At 38.7% G+C, this 15,794-nt stretch overlaps 1 protein-coding gene across 23 annotated transcripts in view; it reads right to left on the reverse strand.

The window, feature by feature from the left end:
- The window catches only part of MCTP1 (multiple C2 and transmembrane domain containing 1), a 529,626-nt gene that overhangs the window by 261,483 nt on the left and 252,349 nt on the right, over nt 1–15,794 (reverse strand). For 2 of the 23 annotated variants that reach the window (XM_042943678.1, XM_042943686.1), the window contains exon 3: nt 1,503–1,553. The exons of the other annotated variants lie outside the window; for them this stretch is intronic. In XM_042943678.1, coding sequence (XP_042799612.1) covers nt 1,503–1,553 — 51 coding nt within the window. The remainder of the gene's footprint in view (nt 1–1,502; nt 1,554–15,794) is intronic. 23 annotated transcript variants of the gene reach the window in all.

The raw sequence follows: 15,794 nt of genomic DNA on the forward strand, positions 1-15,794 counted from the left end.
TTCTCAAAGTGTGGCTTCTGACTTTTGGTTCAGGACAGCCACTCTACTCCCCCTGCCCAGTTTTACTGGGATAAAATTGTGTAAGTTTTCAGATGTACAACATTATTTGGTGTGTGTATACATTGTGAAATAATTATCATAGTAAGATTAGTTAACATGTTCTATCACCTCACATAGTTAACTTTGTGTGTGTGTGTGTGTGTGTGTGTGTGTGTGGTGAATATATTTAAGATCTATTCTCAGTAAATTTCAAGCATACAATACAATATTACTAACTATAGTCATCATGCTGAACATAGATTCCCAGAAATTATTCATCTTATAACTAGAAGTTTATTCCCTTTGACCATCATCACCCATTTCCCCCATCTCAAGACAACCATTAAACTACTCTGTATTTCTGACATTAGTTTTTTCAGTTCCACATAGAAGTGAGATCACAGAGTATTCACGACAGCCACTCTTGTTCTCTTCATCTCCCAACTGGAAAGAAGGTGGGAGAGGGTTAGAAAACAGCTGTGTATTTGCCTTAGGTGTACGACCCAGACGCTGCATTACCCAAAGTAGCACTTCTGCTTACACCTCATTGGCCAGAAAGTAGAACTGAGCTGCAAGGGAGGCTAGAAAATTCCAGCTGTTGCTATGAATCCTTTTGCACACAGAAAACATAGAAGTTCTATGATGAAAGATGGGGGTGGGGGAATGGATGTCGGTGGACAACTGGAAGTCTCTACTATAATCCCACAGATGAGCTCAGAACTGCATTGTGAGTACTGAGTTATTCAAATTGTGACGAATTTTTTTCCCATGGAATTGTGTTAGGTAGATAGCTGTTGCATCAAAACTGTCCCCAATTAATCCTAAATCTATTTTCTAGACTCTCCACCTAGACCAAAAAAAGAAAAAAAAAAGAATAATTCCCCTTTTATGTAATAGTCTTCCAAATATTTGAATCAGATTTTCAACATCCCCCATAAGTTTCTAGGCTCAGTACTCTCTAGTCCCTCTCCTACTTTTCCCTATTTAACATTCCTAACTATCTTAAATGTTCTGGAATCATTTTCACTTGTCAAGGAATTTTTTAAAACATGGCCTTCCGCAAAGAACATAGTCCTCAGTGAAAGGCTTTTGGCTAGGAATGTGAGTTGGCAAAGAGGCCAAGGGAGTATTTAAGGTAAAGAACTAAATCAGGTTGTGTTTGCAGGAACAAATGAACATGGTATGCTCTTAAGAAATCTATGAAAATCACACATGCTAGAGTGGAAAAATTTTTGGAGAGGGGGTAATTAACAAGAGATACAATTATTCAATAGTGCATATGGCATCCATAAATGTAGAGTCTTCAAGGCCAGATTACAGAATTATGACATAATCATATTAATATAAAGGGAGCAATGGAGGTAGTACATTGAAATCTACAGTCTAAACTATAAATACCTGCTTTTAAATGTGGATGTCAAAAAAGTAAAACAATGGATATGCATAGCTGTAGAAAGTATCACCTTTTAAAGTTGATAGTTGGCTTTTCTTTAATTTCTTCATAAGGTTATAGCCTTAAAGACAAAGAAATTTTCATAATATATAAAATCGTACTTTAAAAACAAACACATCTTGTATTTAATATAAAAATAAATTGCCTAAAACATATTATATAAGAATAAACATGATATTTATGAATATTAAATATAAAATATTTTTAATATTAAATACTGTCCTCACACTGACATTTTCTTTAATCAAGAAGAGAACACTTGCTAATAAACTTTATAATAGAGATGATTAAGTCATATATCGATATTCTCTTACATCTTATTTAATATAAGTTCTGATGTAAACAATACCCATGGCATTTTAAGTATTCTACAAAAATTTATGTTACTGTGTGATAAAACTAATTAAAATCTCTCAGGGAGATCATTATTCTCTGCTTATAAATCTCCACATCCTCCCAGTATCAGGGAGCAAATGCTCAAGAAAAGATTATGACTGTGGTAAATTTACAAAAGCCATCATTTTCAGAGCTGGTGAGAATGTGTGCTACCAGGCACCAGAAAAGTGAATGAGTGGTGGGAAAGAAAAATAAGACTACAATAAGATACTACCTCTCTCTATATATATATTAAAAAACAAAAACAAAAAACAAAACAAAACAAAAACCCAAAACAGAAAATAACAAGTGTTGGTGAGAATGTATACAAATTACAATTAGAACCCTTGTGTAATGTTGGAGGAAATGAAAAATGGTACAGTCACTGGGAAAAAGAGTGAGGCAATTCCTCAAAACATTAAAAATGGATCTAGCAATCTCATTTCTGGTTACATATCCAAAGGAAATAAAATCACTATTTCAAACTGATAGCTGCACACCGTGGTCATGACAGCATTATTCATAGTAGCCAAGATGTGAAAACAGCCTAAGGTCTGTTATTAGATGAATGGACAAAGAAAATGTGGCATATACATACAGTGGAATATTACTGAGGCTTAAAAAAGAAGGTAATTGTACCATTTGTGACCTAATGGATAGGTCTAGAAGTTTAATGTATGGACCATTAAGCTAAGTGAAATTAGCTAGACACAGAAAGACAAATACTGCTGATCTCACGTATGTGAAATCTAAGAAAGTCAAAATTACAGTAACAGAGAGTAGAATGCTGATTAGCAGGTGCTGGGGGCAGTGAGGCAAATGGGGAGATGCTGGTCAAAGGGTATATACAAACTATCTATTACAAGGTGAGGAAGTTCTGGAAATCTAATGTATGTCATGATGACTACAATATATGAATATATTATACTATAAATAATACATAATAATACCTTAATAATGAGGTATTGTACACTTGAAATTTGCTGAGAAACTAGGTCTCGATTATTCTTACCAAAAAAAAAAAAAAAAAAGAAAGGTAAATATGTACGGTGGTGGATATACTAATTAACTTGATTGGGAAAATCATTTTATAATGTATGATATGCAAAACATTACATTGTACACCTTAAACATACAAATTTTTATCAATTACACTTTAGTGAAGCTGGAAAAAATTTATTTTATGGAAAACAAACAAATCATAGTGATCTTAAGAGGCTAATCCAATAAACTAATCTGATCAAACAAAGAAAAATTAGGGGGGAAAAGTACATGAGTGGTAAATGTAACCAAGTACCCTTTTTTGAGATTGAGCAATAGTTTATCTCTCCTTAATAATGTAGGCCAGTAAAACAACAGACCATTTAATGGCGATATGTGATATTAACATCACAGTAATATTGATAACTTAATAGGAATGCTATCCTAAAGGAGACAAATGATTTGAAGCCCCAGTCATTAGTGCTTTCAATTTTTGCTTTGTTTGAAATGAGATCTGATTTTTATTTTCTCTTAACATTTTTACACCTATGGGGCGCCTGGATAGCTCAGTTGGTTAGGCATAGACTCTTGGTCTCAGCTCAGGTCATGATCTCACAGTTAATGGGTTTGAGCCTCACATGGGGCTCTGCATTGACAGTGTGGAAATTGCTTGGGATTCTCTCTCTTTCTCCCTCTCTCTCTCTCTCTCTGCCTCTACCCTGCTTACACTCTCTCTCTTTCAATAAATAAATAAACAAAATTAAAAAAATTTTTACACCTACAATGTCTATTTAGAAAAGCAGTATAAAGATCAAAGGCCTTGCTCAAATTCTCTCAGTTCTGAAAAGCACTTTATTTAAAAAATGAATTTCAGGGGCGCCTGGATGGCTCAGTCAGTTAAGCATCTGACTTCAGCTCAGGTCATGATCCTACAGTTCATGGGTTCGAGCCCCGTGTTGGGCTCTGTGCTGACAGCTTAGAGCTTAGAGCGTGGAGCCTGCTTCAGATTCTGTCTCTCCCTCTCTCTCTGCCCCTCCTTATTCTGTCTTTTTTTGTCTCTCAAAAAATGAATGTCAAAAAAAAAAAATTAAAAAAAATGAATTTCAAACTCTTTGCCATCAATTTGTAATTGTGACAATTACTTCATAAATTCTGTTTATTTAACTCTCAAAACGTGTGTGGAGCAAGTCTGACTTTATCTGGCTCTGTAGCCAGAATGAAATTTTAAAAGTATGAAAAATTAAAATGCTAGAGAAATGCAGGATGTGACTACCACTGCTATGTGGGTTTTTTTTTTTCCCTTGCATAGCTGGAAAGAGAGGCTGCTTTTATTAATTTTTGCCAGTCTTACCTACCTATTTCTCTGTTTTCCATGTTTTGTATCAAAGTACCCACTTGGGTTTGCCTTATAGGGGACCTCAGCTAAATTTCAGTCCTTTGATCATGATCTGTTTTACTAAGAATATAATATGGGTCTTTGTTTTTTCTTCACTAAGGACCAGTAGTTCAAACTTCAAAACAGCCTAGCACTGTCCTGGTTGTTGTTTTTATTAAAAAAGTTAACACATATTGCATGCTTACATTTGCCAGGCACTGTCCTTGTCATTTTACATATCTCAACTCACCAAATGCTCAAAATAATTTTATACTGTGTTCTTTTATTATTTTATATTATATATCCTATAATAACTGATGGTTGTAATTTTCATGAGCACCACTGTCATCTATATCAATACCAACATGGGACTTTGCCGGGCTGTTACGTTGCAGGACTCAGAGGATTCCTAGCACGGACCATGTGCTGGGGGTTGTGCAGAGGAACTGCTCAGTAAATGCTCATGGATATTAATTTTTAACACTCGCGCACTTTGTGCTTTTCTGTGTCCCTTCTCACATCCCCGGTGTTCTGAGGAGTTCTGACTTATGTTGAAGATCAACTCTGCCAAAGGCATTACTTAGAGTTTCAGACGGGAGTGCAAATGGAAAATAGAATCTGTCTTAGGTGGGAACAAGGACTAGTATTTCAGAGGCAAAATAGCACAACAGAAGTCTTTTAATGACGGAGTAATTTAGGGTATGCCTTGGGACTTCCTTGGGATAGTCGCCAGAACTACCTGCATAACCTGAACAAATTAACTTAACGTGCACGCATAGAAAACAATAGCTACACTCTCTTATTTGTGTTTAGGAGGTAGTGAGGTATTTTTGGGAAGTAAAAAGCATGATTCCACAAAAGCCCAAAAGCTTTCACTGTTGAATGTAAGATTCCCTTGGAGAGCTTCTCAATGCTGAGTATGGTTTTACTCAGGGAGTTTAATGGGCTTACCTGTTTGCTTAAGCCTTTCCCATTTAATTACATTCTCATTACGAAAGTATATAAAAATTATGAAGTCCAAATAATTTGATTTTCTCTTCGCTACTGTCAGGGACACTGATTCTGTTTGCTATAGACACTGTATACTGTGACTAGGCTCTGCAGAAGCCAAAGAATGACATTCAAATTTTAGCAATATTGTCCTCCTAGGCTAGTGCTGGGTCTTTATTTTTATATTTCAATTTACTTATTTTCTTCAAAGTTGTTTCGCTGTAAATTTATTAAAGCAGTTTCTTCCAAGCTGAAGCAAATCTACTTTTCATGGATACTAAAAGCACTGAAGATTTATATTAATATTTATTCTTAAGCTAGAGCTTTCAACAATACCTTTCTGTTAACAGATATTGAGGCCTTTTGCTTTTTCTGAGCTGATTTACAAGTCTTCACAGAATAGCAATGTACCTTTTCTGAGTCATTTCAATCCTTCCTAACCTCTCCATTTCCATTTAGAAATGTGACAATTGATTTCTATTGTATTCAAATGATTGCTATCTCAAGAATTAATGAATATATTTTCCAAATGCTAATGTTTTAGTAAAATGAAAGTGCTCTTTTGCCCTTTAGCAATTTTGTGCATTGGATGCTGTAAAAATGATTTTTGGAGGTAGATTTATTGTATTTTATTTTTTTATTTTAGAGAGAGAGAGTGCCAGCAGGGGAGAGGGGAAGAAGGAGAGAGAATCTTAAGCAGGCTCCACTCTCAGCATGGAGCCCATCTTGGGGCTCAATCTCACAACCCTGGGATCATGACCTGAGCCGAAATCAAGAGTCAGATGCTCAAAAGACTGAGCCACCTAAGCTCCCCTGAAAGTCAGTGTTTTTGTTGTTGTTGTTGTTTATTTATTTATTTTGAGAGAGAGAGAGAAAGCACGAGCAGGGGAAGGGCAAAGAGAACAGATCCCAAGCAGGTCTCTTGCTGTCAGCACAGAGCCTACCTGATGCAAGGCTCAGACTCATGAACCATGCAATCAGGACCTGAGCAGAAATCGAGTCAGAAGCTTAAATGACTAAGCCACCCAGGTGACACTAGAAGTGGGTTTTTGAAAACAACTTGGCATCTTTATATGTTGATTTATTTGTTTCTCTACCTTCTAACTTCATTAAGGGCAACTATTTAAGATCCAATTAAATCCAATGGCTCAAAGAACGATTTTTAGTAGTATTATCCAGAAGAGCTGAAACACACTGGACACTCTGGGTGGAAAGACAAACAAGATTCCTTTTGTCTCTCTTTAACTTAGATTCTGTATTAGTTTTCTATTGCTGTGTAATAAATTACCATAAACAAAGTTATTTAAACAACACACATTTGTTATTTCAATGATTCTGTAGGTCAGGTTAGGGTTAACTGGGAGCTCTGCTCAGGGTCTCACAAGGCTGCAGTTGAGGTTGAAAGAGCGGAACTACGCCGGCCAACTCCATCTTGTTCTGTGTCCTCCACCTTGAGTGACTATGTCCCCGACATGGCCCCTTTCCGGGAAAATCGCAGAAACCTCAGACCACGCCGCCTCCCCTTGAGTAACCTCCCACTCACCCGTTCAAACTTCCCGATCAAAACACGCCTGGTGACCTGCGTAACGGGACTCCGACCCTTCCCCAGCCAATTGGCTGAGGCCATGACCCTTCCCCAGCCAATTGGCTGAGGCCACAGCCATTACCTCACCAACTTCCCCTAGACCCCTATAAAACCTTTGTGCTTTTGAAACTTGCTCTCTCTCCAGCATCTCACCGCTGCGTAGGTGCAGGTAGGGATTGAGATTGAGCTAGCTCGAATAAAGGCTCTTGCTTTTGCATCAGACTCGGCTCCCTGGTGGTCTTTGGGGATCACGAATTCTGGGCATAACAAGGTGTGAGCTGGGCTGACTTCTCATCTGAACCTTGAAATCTTTAGGCTGTAGAATTCAGTTCCTTGCAGTTGTAAGAATGAAGCCCTTGGCTCTTGGAAATCATTGCTCTCCACTGTTAGTTCATAACATAGCTGTTTACTTTTTTAAGGTCAGCAAAAGGATCTCATTACCTCAAGGAAGGTTCCAGTTACTTTCAAAGGACTCACCTGGTTAGGTCAGGTTCATCAAAGATCACATTCCTTTGATTAACTTAAAATCAGTTTATTAGAAACATTTACCAAATTTGCAAAAATCCTTTTAATTTCTGCCATATAACATATCATAATCACAGGAGTGATATCCCATCATACTCAAAGATTCCACCCATACTAAAGGGGAGAGAATTAATACAAAGGACACAGATTGTTACGGGTCAACTTAAAATTCTGTTTACACCACACATATTAAATCCAGTTTTATTGAACCAGTTTCTTACATCCTATTTTCCAGACCTCATCACAGTTAGAGGCTCAAGGCACAAATAAATTACAGAATTACCAACTGTGAGGCCCTCTCTGGCATGGCACAGGTCACTTTCCCCACGGACTTCTATTACTCTTCCTACCAATTATGCGGGACTTCTTAAAAGCAGTGTGTGCAATACTTTGTCTTCACAAGGCTATACACCAGATCCTACTATCCATCCCAAAGCATATACCTAATTGTACATCAGAGCATAGGAAGAAATATAAATGTATCATAAGTTTGAAATTTCTGAAGTGATAGTACACATACTATTAAGCAATGGCAAATCTGAAATGTTCTTGTTTTTGCTAATAAAATTTTAAGAACAATTCCTTATTCTCTCGTGAAAAAATGAAATGTTACCTTGTTCAGTTTTTTGCATTGCTGATACTCCACATTGGTGTATTTCAAAAGTAAAAGTTATCCATTTGACAGGTGTTGATCTTCCACTCTACTGATTTTTTTGGTACATGTGATGGAGTAAAAAGAAAAACCTACTGACTTCCTCTATGACATATATTATTCATAAAGAACATCTCTGTTTCTCTTTATTGTGTGTGTATATATATATATATATATATATATATATATATATATATATATTATATAATTTATTGTCAAGTTGGTTTCCATACAACACCCAGTGCTCATCCCAAATGGTGCCCTCCTCAATGCCCATCACCTGCTTTCCCCTCCCCCACACCCCCATCAACCCTCAGTTCGTTCTTAGTATTTAAGAGTCTTTTAGGGTTTGCCTCCTTCCCTCTCTGTAACTTTTCCCCCCCTTCCCCTCCCCGCTGGTCTTCTGTTAAGTTTCTCGGGAGCCACATATGAGTCAATGTCATTGAGTCACAATGGTGAAACTGAAATCAGTGAACCATTTTAAATACTCTGAAGTACAGATTGCTTTCTCTAGCTTTATTTTTTTGCCATTTTGAAAACAGATAATCATTCCTTTCCAGGATTGTTTTAATGATCCCAGAGTTCAATTCCAAAATTATTAAGGAAATAGGAGTATGATATTTAAGGACAAAATACAAGGTTTGTGCTTTTAAAAGTTAGAAAAAAAGGTATGAGATATATCCTCAGCATCACAAAAGCAATTGCCTTTTTCAATTCTTAGCAAGATCCCTGCTTTTTCTCTCCGTGTGAGGCAGAATGGCCACTGGCACTGGAATAAATAGTAAAAAGACATAAAATGAGTAGACTGTCAACAACATAAGTTGGCAAAACTCTAAAGGCAAAAACTCCAAAGCTGAGCACCAGAACCAATTAGAATATATAATACTAACTAAAAATAATGGGGAAAAAAGTCCTTGCAGCTCTCATTCAGAAATATCCATCAACTTATGGGGCACCTGGGTGGATAAGTTGGCTAAAGGACTTACTCTTGATTTTGGCTCAGATCATGATCCCAGGGTCATGAGATCAAGTCCTGCATCTGGCTCCACAGTGACAGCATGGAGCCTGCTTGGGATTGTCTCTCCCTCTCTGTCCCTCCTGTGCTCTTTCTCTTTCACAAGATAAATAAGTAAACTTAAAAAGAAAAAAGAAATATTCACTAATTTAACCAGTAACACTTCAGTTAATACCATGCTAATAATAATAATGTTGTTGATGATGGTGGAAATATAGACATAACTTGTTTCATTGCACTTTGCAGATACTGCACATTTTATAAATTGAAGGTTTCTGGCAACCCTGCACTAAGCAAGTCCGTTGGCACCATTTTTTCCAACAGCATAGGCTCACTTTGTGTCTCTATGTCACATTTGGTACCTTTCACAGCATTTCAAAATTTTTCATTATTACTATATTTACAGTTATGGTGATCTGTGATCAGTGATCTTTGATGTTATTATTGTAACTGTTTAGGGGGTGCCACGAACTGTGCCTACGTAAGATAGCAAACTTAAATGATAAATGTTGTGTGGGTTCTGACTGTTCCACTGCCTGGCCATTCCCCCATCTCTCTCCCTCTCTTCAAGCCTCCCTAATCCCTGAGACACAACAATATTGAAATTAGGCCAATAACCCTACAATGGCCTATACGTGTTCAAGTGAAAGGAAGAGTTGTGTGTCTCTCACTTTAAATCCAAAGCTAGAGATGATTAAGCTTAGTGAGGAAGGGAAGTTGAAAGGTGACGCAGGCCAAAAGCTAAGCCTCTTGTGCCAAACAGCCAAGTTGCAAATGCAAAGGAAAAGTTCTTGGAAGGTAAAAGTTACTCCAGTGAACACATGAATGATACGATATTGCTGATATGGAGAAAATTTTAGTATTCTGGATAGAAGATCAAACCAGCTACAACATTCCCTTTAGCCAAAGCCAAATACAGAGTAAGGCCATAACTCTCTTCAATTCTATCAAGGTTGAGAGATGTGGAAGCTGCAGAAGACAAGTTTGATGACAGCACAGGTTGGTTCATGAAATTTAAGTGAAAGAAATAATCTCTATAACATGGGCTTCCTTCTTACAACTGTAATGAACTGAACTCCACAGCCTAAAAATTTCAAGGTTCAGATGAGAACTCAGTACAAGGTGAAGCAGTAAGTGCTGATGTAGAAGTTGCAGCAAGTTGTCCAGAAGATTTAGATAACATAACTCAAAAATATGGCTATTGTTTAGTGTGGCTAAACAATTTTCCATGTAGACAAAACAACCTTACATTGGAAGAAGATGCCATCTAGGACTTTTATAGCTAGAGAAAAGAGTCAATGTCTTGCTTCAAAGTTTCAAAGGATGGGGCATGTGACTTTTGATCTTGGGGTCATGAGTTGGAGCCCCATGTTGGGTGTAGAGATTGCTTAAATAAATAAACTTTCAAAAAAAGTTTCAAAGGACAGGCTGACTCTCTTATAGGGGTCAATGAAGCTGGTGACTTTAAGCAGAAGTCAATGCTCATTTACCATTCTGAAAATCGTAGGACTCTTAAAAATTATGCTACATCTATTCTGCAGGTGCTCTGTAAGTGGAACAACAAAACCTGATGACAGCACGTCTGTTTATATAACATGGTTTAGTGAATATTGTAAGCCCATTATTCAGACCTTCTACTCAGAAAAAAATATTCCTTTCAAAATATTATTCTCATTGACAATACACCTGGTCACCCAAGAGCTCTGATGGAGATACATAATGAAATTAATATTGTTTTCATGCTTGCTAACACAATGTCCATTCATCAACCTGTGGACCAAGGGGTAATTTCAACTTTCAAGTCTTATTATTTAAGAAATACATTTCATAAGGCTATAGTTGCCATAGATAGTGATTCCTCTCATGGATCTGGGCAAAGTAAACTGAAAACCTACGGAAACTATTCATTATGCCAGATGCCATTAAAAACATCTGTGATTCGGCAGAGAGGGAGGGAAGATGGCGGCTTAAGAGGACGCTGGGCTCACCGCGCATCCTGCTGATCACTTAGATTCCACCTACACCTGCCTAACTAACCCAGAAAACCACCAGAAGACTAGCAGAATGGAGTCTCTGGAGCCAAGCGCAGACAAGAGGCCCATGGAAGAGGGTAGGAAGGGCGGAGGGGCGGTGCGCGCTGCACGGACTGGCGGGAGGGAGCCGGGGCAGAGGGGCGGCCTGCTGGCCAAGCAGAGCCCCTGAGTTTGGCTGGCAAAAGCGGAGGGGCGGGACGGAGTGTGTTCCGACAGCAAGCGGGACGTAGCATCTGGGAGGTCATAAGTTAACAGCTCGGCTCGGAAAGCGGGAAGGCTGGAGGACAAAGGGAGGGAGAGCTGCTGAGCCCCCGGACGGCAGAGCTCAGATTGTTGGGGAACAAAGGCGCTCGCCAGCGCCATCTCCCTCGCCCATCCCCCAGCCAAAATCCGAAAGGGAACCAGTTCCTGCCAGGGAACATGCTTGCTCTGCGCAAACACCCAACTCTGTGCTTCTGTGGAGCGGAGCCAACCCTCCGGCAGCGGGTGTGACTCCCTCCAGCTGCCACAGGGCCCCTCCTGAAGTGGATCACCTAAAGAGAAGCGAGCTAAGCCTGCCCCTCCTACCCCTGTGCACCTTGCCTACCCACCCCAGCTAATACGCCAGATCCCCAGCACCACAAGCCTGGCAGTGTGCAAGTAGCCCAGACGGGCCACGCCACCCCACAGTGAATCCCGCCCCTAGGAGAGGGGAAGAGAAGGCACACACCAGTCTGACTGTGGCCCCAGAAGTGGGCTGGGGGCAGACATCAGGACTGACTGTGGCTCCGCCCACCAACTCCAGTTATACATCACAGCACAGGGGAAGTGCCCTGCAGGTCCCCACCACTCCAGGGACTATCCAAAATGACCAAACGGAAGAATTCCCCTCAAAAGAATCTCCAGGAAATAACAACAGCCAATGAACTGATCAAAAAGGACTTAAATAATATAACAGAAAGTGAATTTAGAATAATAGTCATAAAATTAATCGCTGGGCTTGAAAACAGTACAGAGGACAGCAGAGAATCTCTTGCTACAGAGATCAAGGGACTAAGGAACAGTCAGGAGGAGCTGAAAAACGCTTTAAATGAAATGCAAAATAAAATGGAAACGATGACGGCTCGGATTGAAGAGGCAGAGGAGAGAATAGGTGAACTAGAAGATAAAGTTATGGAAAAAGAGGAAGTTGAGAAAAAGAGAGATAAAAAAATCCAGGAGTATGAGGGGAAAATTAGAGAACTAAGTGATACACTAAAAAGAAATAATATACGCATAATTGGTATCCCAGAGGAGGAAGAGAGAGGGAAAGGTGCTGAAGGGGTACTTGAAGAAATTATAGCTGAGAACTTCCCTGAACTGGGGAAGGAAAAAGGCATTGAAATCCAAGAGGCACAGAGAACTCCCTTCAGACGTAACTTGAGTCGATCTTCTGCACGACATATCATAGTGAAACTGGCAAAATACAAGGATAAAGAGAAAATTCTGAAAGCAGCAAGGGATAAACGTGCCCTCACATATAAAGGGAGACCTATAAGACTCGTGACTGATCTCTCCTTTGAAACTTGGCAGGCCAGAAAGGATTGGCACGAGATCCTCAATGTGATGAACAGAAAAAAAATATGCAGCCGAGAATCCTTTATCCAGCAAGTCTGTCATTTAGAATAGGAGGAGAGATAAAGGTCTTCCCAAACAAACAAAAACTGAAGGAATTCGTCACCACTAAACCACCCCTACAAGAGATCCTAAGGGGGATCCTGTGAGACAAAGTATCAGAGACATCGCTACAAGCATAAAGCATACAGACATTACAATGACTCTAAACCCGTATCTTTCTATAATAACACTGAATGTAAATGGATTAAATGTGCCAACCAAAAGACATAGGGTATCAGAATGGATAAACAAACATGACCCATCTATTTGCTTTCTACAAGAGACTCATTTTAGATATGAGGACACCTTTAGATTGAGAGTGAGGGGATGGAGAACTATTTATCATGCTACTGGAAGCCAAAAGAAAGCTGGAGTAGCCATACTTATATCAGACAAACTAGACTTTAAATTAAAGGCTGTAACAAGAGATGAAGAAGGGCATTATATAATAATTACAGGGTCTATCCATCAGGAAGAGCTAACAATTATAAATGTCTATGCGCCGAATACCGGAGCCCCCAAATATATAAAACAATTACTCATAAACATAAGCAACCTTATTGATAAGAATGTGGTAATTGCAGGGGACTTTAACACTCCACTTACAGAAATGGACAGATCATCTAGACACACGGTCAATAAAGAAACAAGGGCTCTGAATGATACATTGGATCAGATGGACTTGACAGATATATTTAGAACTCTGCATCCCAAAGCAACAGAATATACTTTCTTCTCGAGTGCACATGGAACATTCTCCAAGATAGATCAGATACTGGGTCACAAAACAGCCCTTCATAAGTATACAAGAATTGAAATCATACCACGCATACTTTCAGACCACAATGCTATGAAGCTTGAAATCAACCACAGGAAAAAGTCTGGAAAACCTCCAAAAGCATGGAAGTTAAAGAACACCCTACTAAAGAATGAGTGGGTCAACCAGGCAATTAGAAAAGAAATTAAACAATATATGGAAACAAACGAAAATGAAAATACAACAATCCAAACGCTTTGGGATGCAGCGAAGACAGTCCTGAGAGGAAAATACATTGCAATCCAGGCCTACCTCAAGAAACAAGAAAAATCCCAAATACAAAATCTAACAACACACCTAAAGGAAATAGAAGCAGAACAGCAAAGGCAGCCTAAACCCAGCAGAAGAAGAGAAATAATAAACATCAGAGGAGAAATAAACAATATAGAATCTAAAAAAACTGTAGAGCAGATCAACGAAACCAAGAGTTGGTTTTTTGAAAAAATAAACAAAATTGACAAACCTCTAGCCAGGCTTCTCAAAAAGAAAAGGGAGATGACCCAAATAGATAAAATCATGAATGAAAATGGAATGATTACAACCAATCCCTCAGAGATACAAACAATTATCAGGGAATACTATGAAAAATTATATGCCAATAAATTGGACAACCTGGAAGAAATGGACAAATTCCTAAACACCCACAAGCTTCCAAAACTCAATCAGGAGGAAATAGAAAGCTTGAACAGACCCATAACCAGCGAAGAAATTGAATCGGTTATCAAAAAACTCCCAACAAATAAGAGTCCAGGACCAGATGGCTTCCCAGGGGAATTCTACCAGATGTTTAAAGCAGAGATAATGCCTATCCTTCTCAAGCTATTCCAAGAAATAGAAAGGGAAGGAAAACTTCCAGACTCATTCTATGAAGCCAGTATTACTTTGATTCCTAAACCAGACAGACACCCAGTAAAGAAAGAGAACTACAGGCCAATATCCCTGATGAATATGGATGCAAAAATTCTCAATAAGATACTAGCAAATCGAATTCAACAGCATATAAAAAGAATTATTCACCATGATCAAGTGGGATTCATTCCTGGGATGCAGGGCTGGTTCAACATTCGCAAATCAATCAACGTGATACATCACATTAATAAAAGAAAAGATAAGAACCATATGATCCTGTCAATCGATGCAGAAAAAGCATTTGACAAAATCCAGCACCCTTTCTTAATAAAAACCCTCGAGAAAGTCGGGATAGAAGGTACATACTTAAACATCATAAAAGCCATTTATGAAAAGCCCACAGCTAACATCATCCTTAATAGGGAAAAACTGAGAGCTTTTTCCCTGAGATCAGGAACACGACAGGGATGCCCACTCTCACCGCTGTTGTTTAACATAGTGTTGGAGGTTCTAGCATCAGCAATCAGACAACAAAAGGAAATCAAAGGCATCAAAATTGGCAAAGATGAAGTCAAGCTTTCACTTTTTGCAGATGACATGATATTATACATGGAAAATCCGATAGACTCCACCAAAAGTCTGCTAGAACTGATACATGAATTAGGCAAAGTTGCAGGATACAAAATCAATGTATAGAAATCAGTTGCATTCTTATACACTAACAATGAAGCAACAGAAAGACAAATAAAGAAACTGATCCCATTCACAATTGCACCCAGAAGCATAAAATACCTAGGAATAAATCTAACCAAAGATGTAAAAGATCTGTATGCTGAAACTATAGAAAGCTTATGAAGGTAATTGAAGAAGATATAAAGAAATGGAAAGACATTCCCTGCTCATGGATTGGAAGAATAAATATTGTCAAAATGTCAATACTACCCAAAGCTACCTACACATTCAATGCAATCCCAATCAAAATTGCACCAGCATTCTTCTCGAAACTAGAACAAGCAATCCTAAAATTCATATGGAAACACAAAAGGCCCCGAATAGCCAAAGTAATTTTGAAGAAGAAGACCAAAGCAGGAGGCATCACAATCCCAGACTTTAGCCTCTACTACAAAGCTGTCATTATCAAGACAGCATGGTATTGGCACAAAAACAGACACAGAGACCAATGGAATAGAATAGAAACCCCAGAACTAGACCCACAAACGTATGGCCAACTAATATTTGACAAAGCAGGAAAGAACATCCAATGGAAAAAAGACAGTCTCTTTAACAAATGGTGCTGGGAGAACTGGACAGCAACATGCAGAAGGTTGAAACTAGATCACTTTCTCACACCATTCACAAAGATAAACTCAAAATGGATAAAGGACCTGAATGTGAGACAGGAAACCATCAAAACCCTAGAGGAGAAAGCAGGAAAAGACCTCTCTGACCTCAGCTGTAGCAATCTCTTAC

The sequence above is a fragment of the Panthera leo genome, chromosome A1, assembly GCF_018350215.1.
Source record: "Panthera leo isolate Ple1 chromosome A1, P.leo_Ple1_pat1.1, whole genome shotgun sequence".
NCBI lineage: Eukaryota > Metazoa > Chordata > Mammalia > Carnivora > Felidae > Panthera > Panthera leo.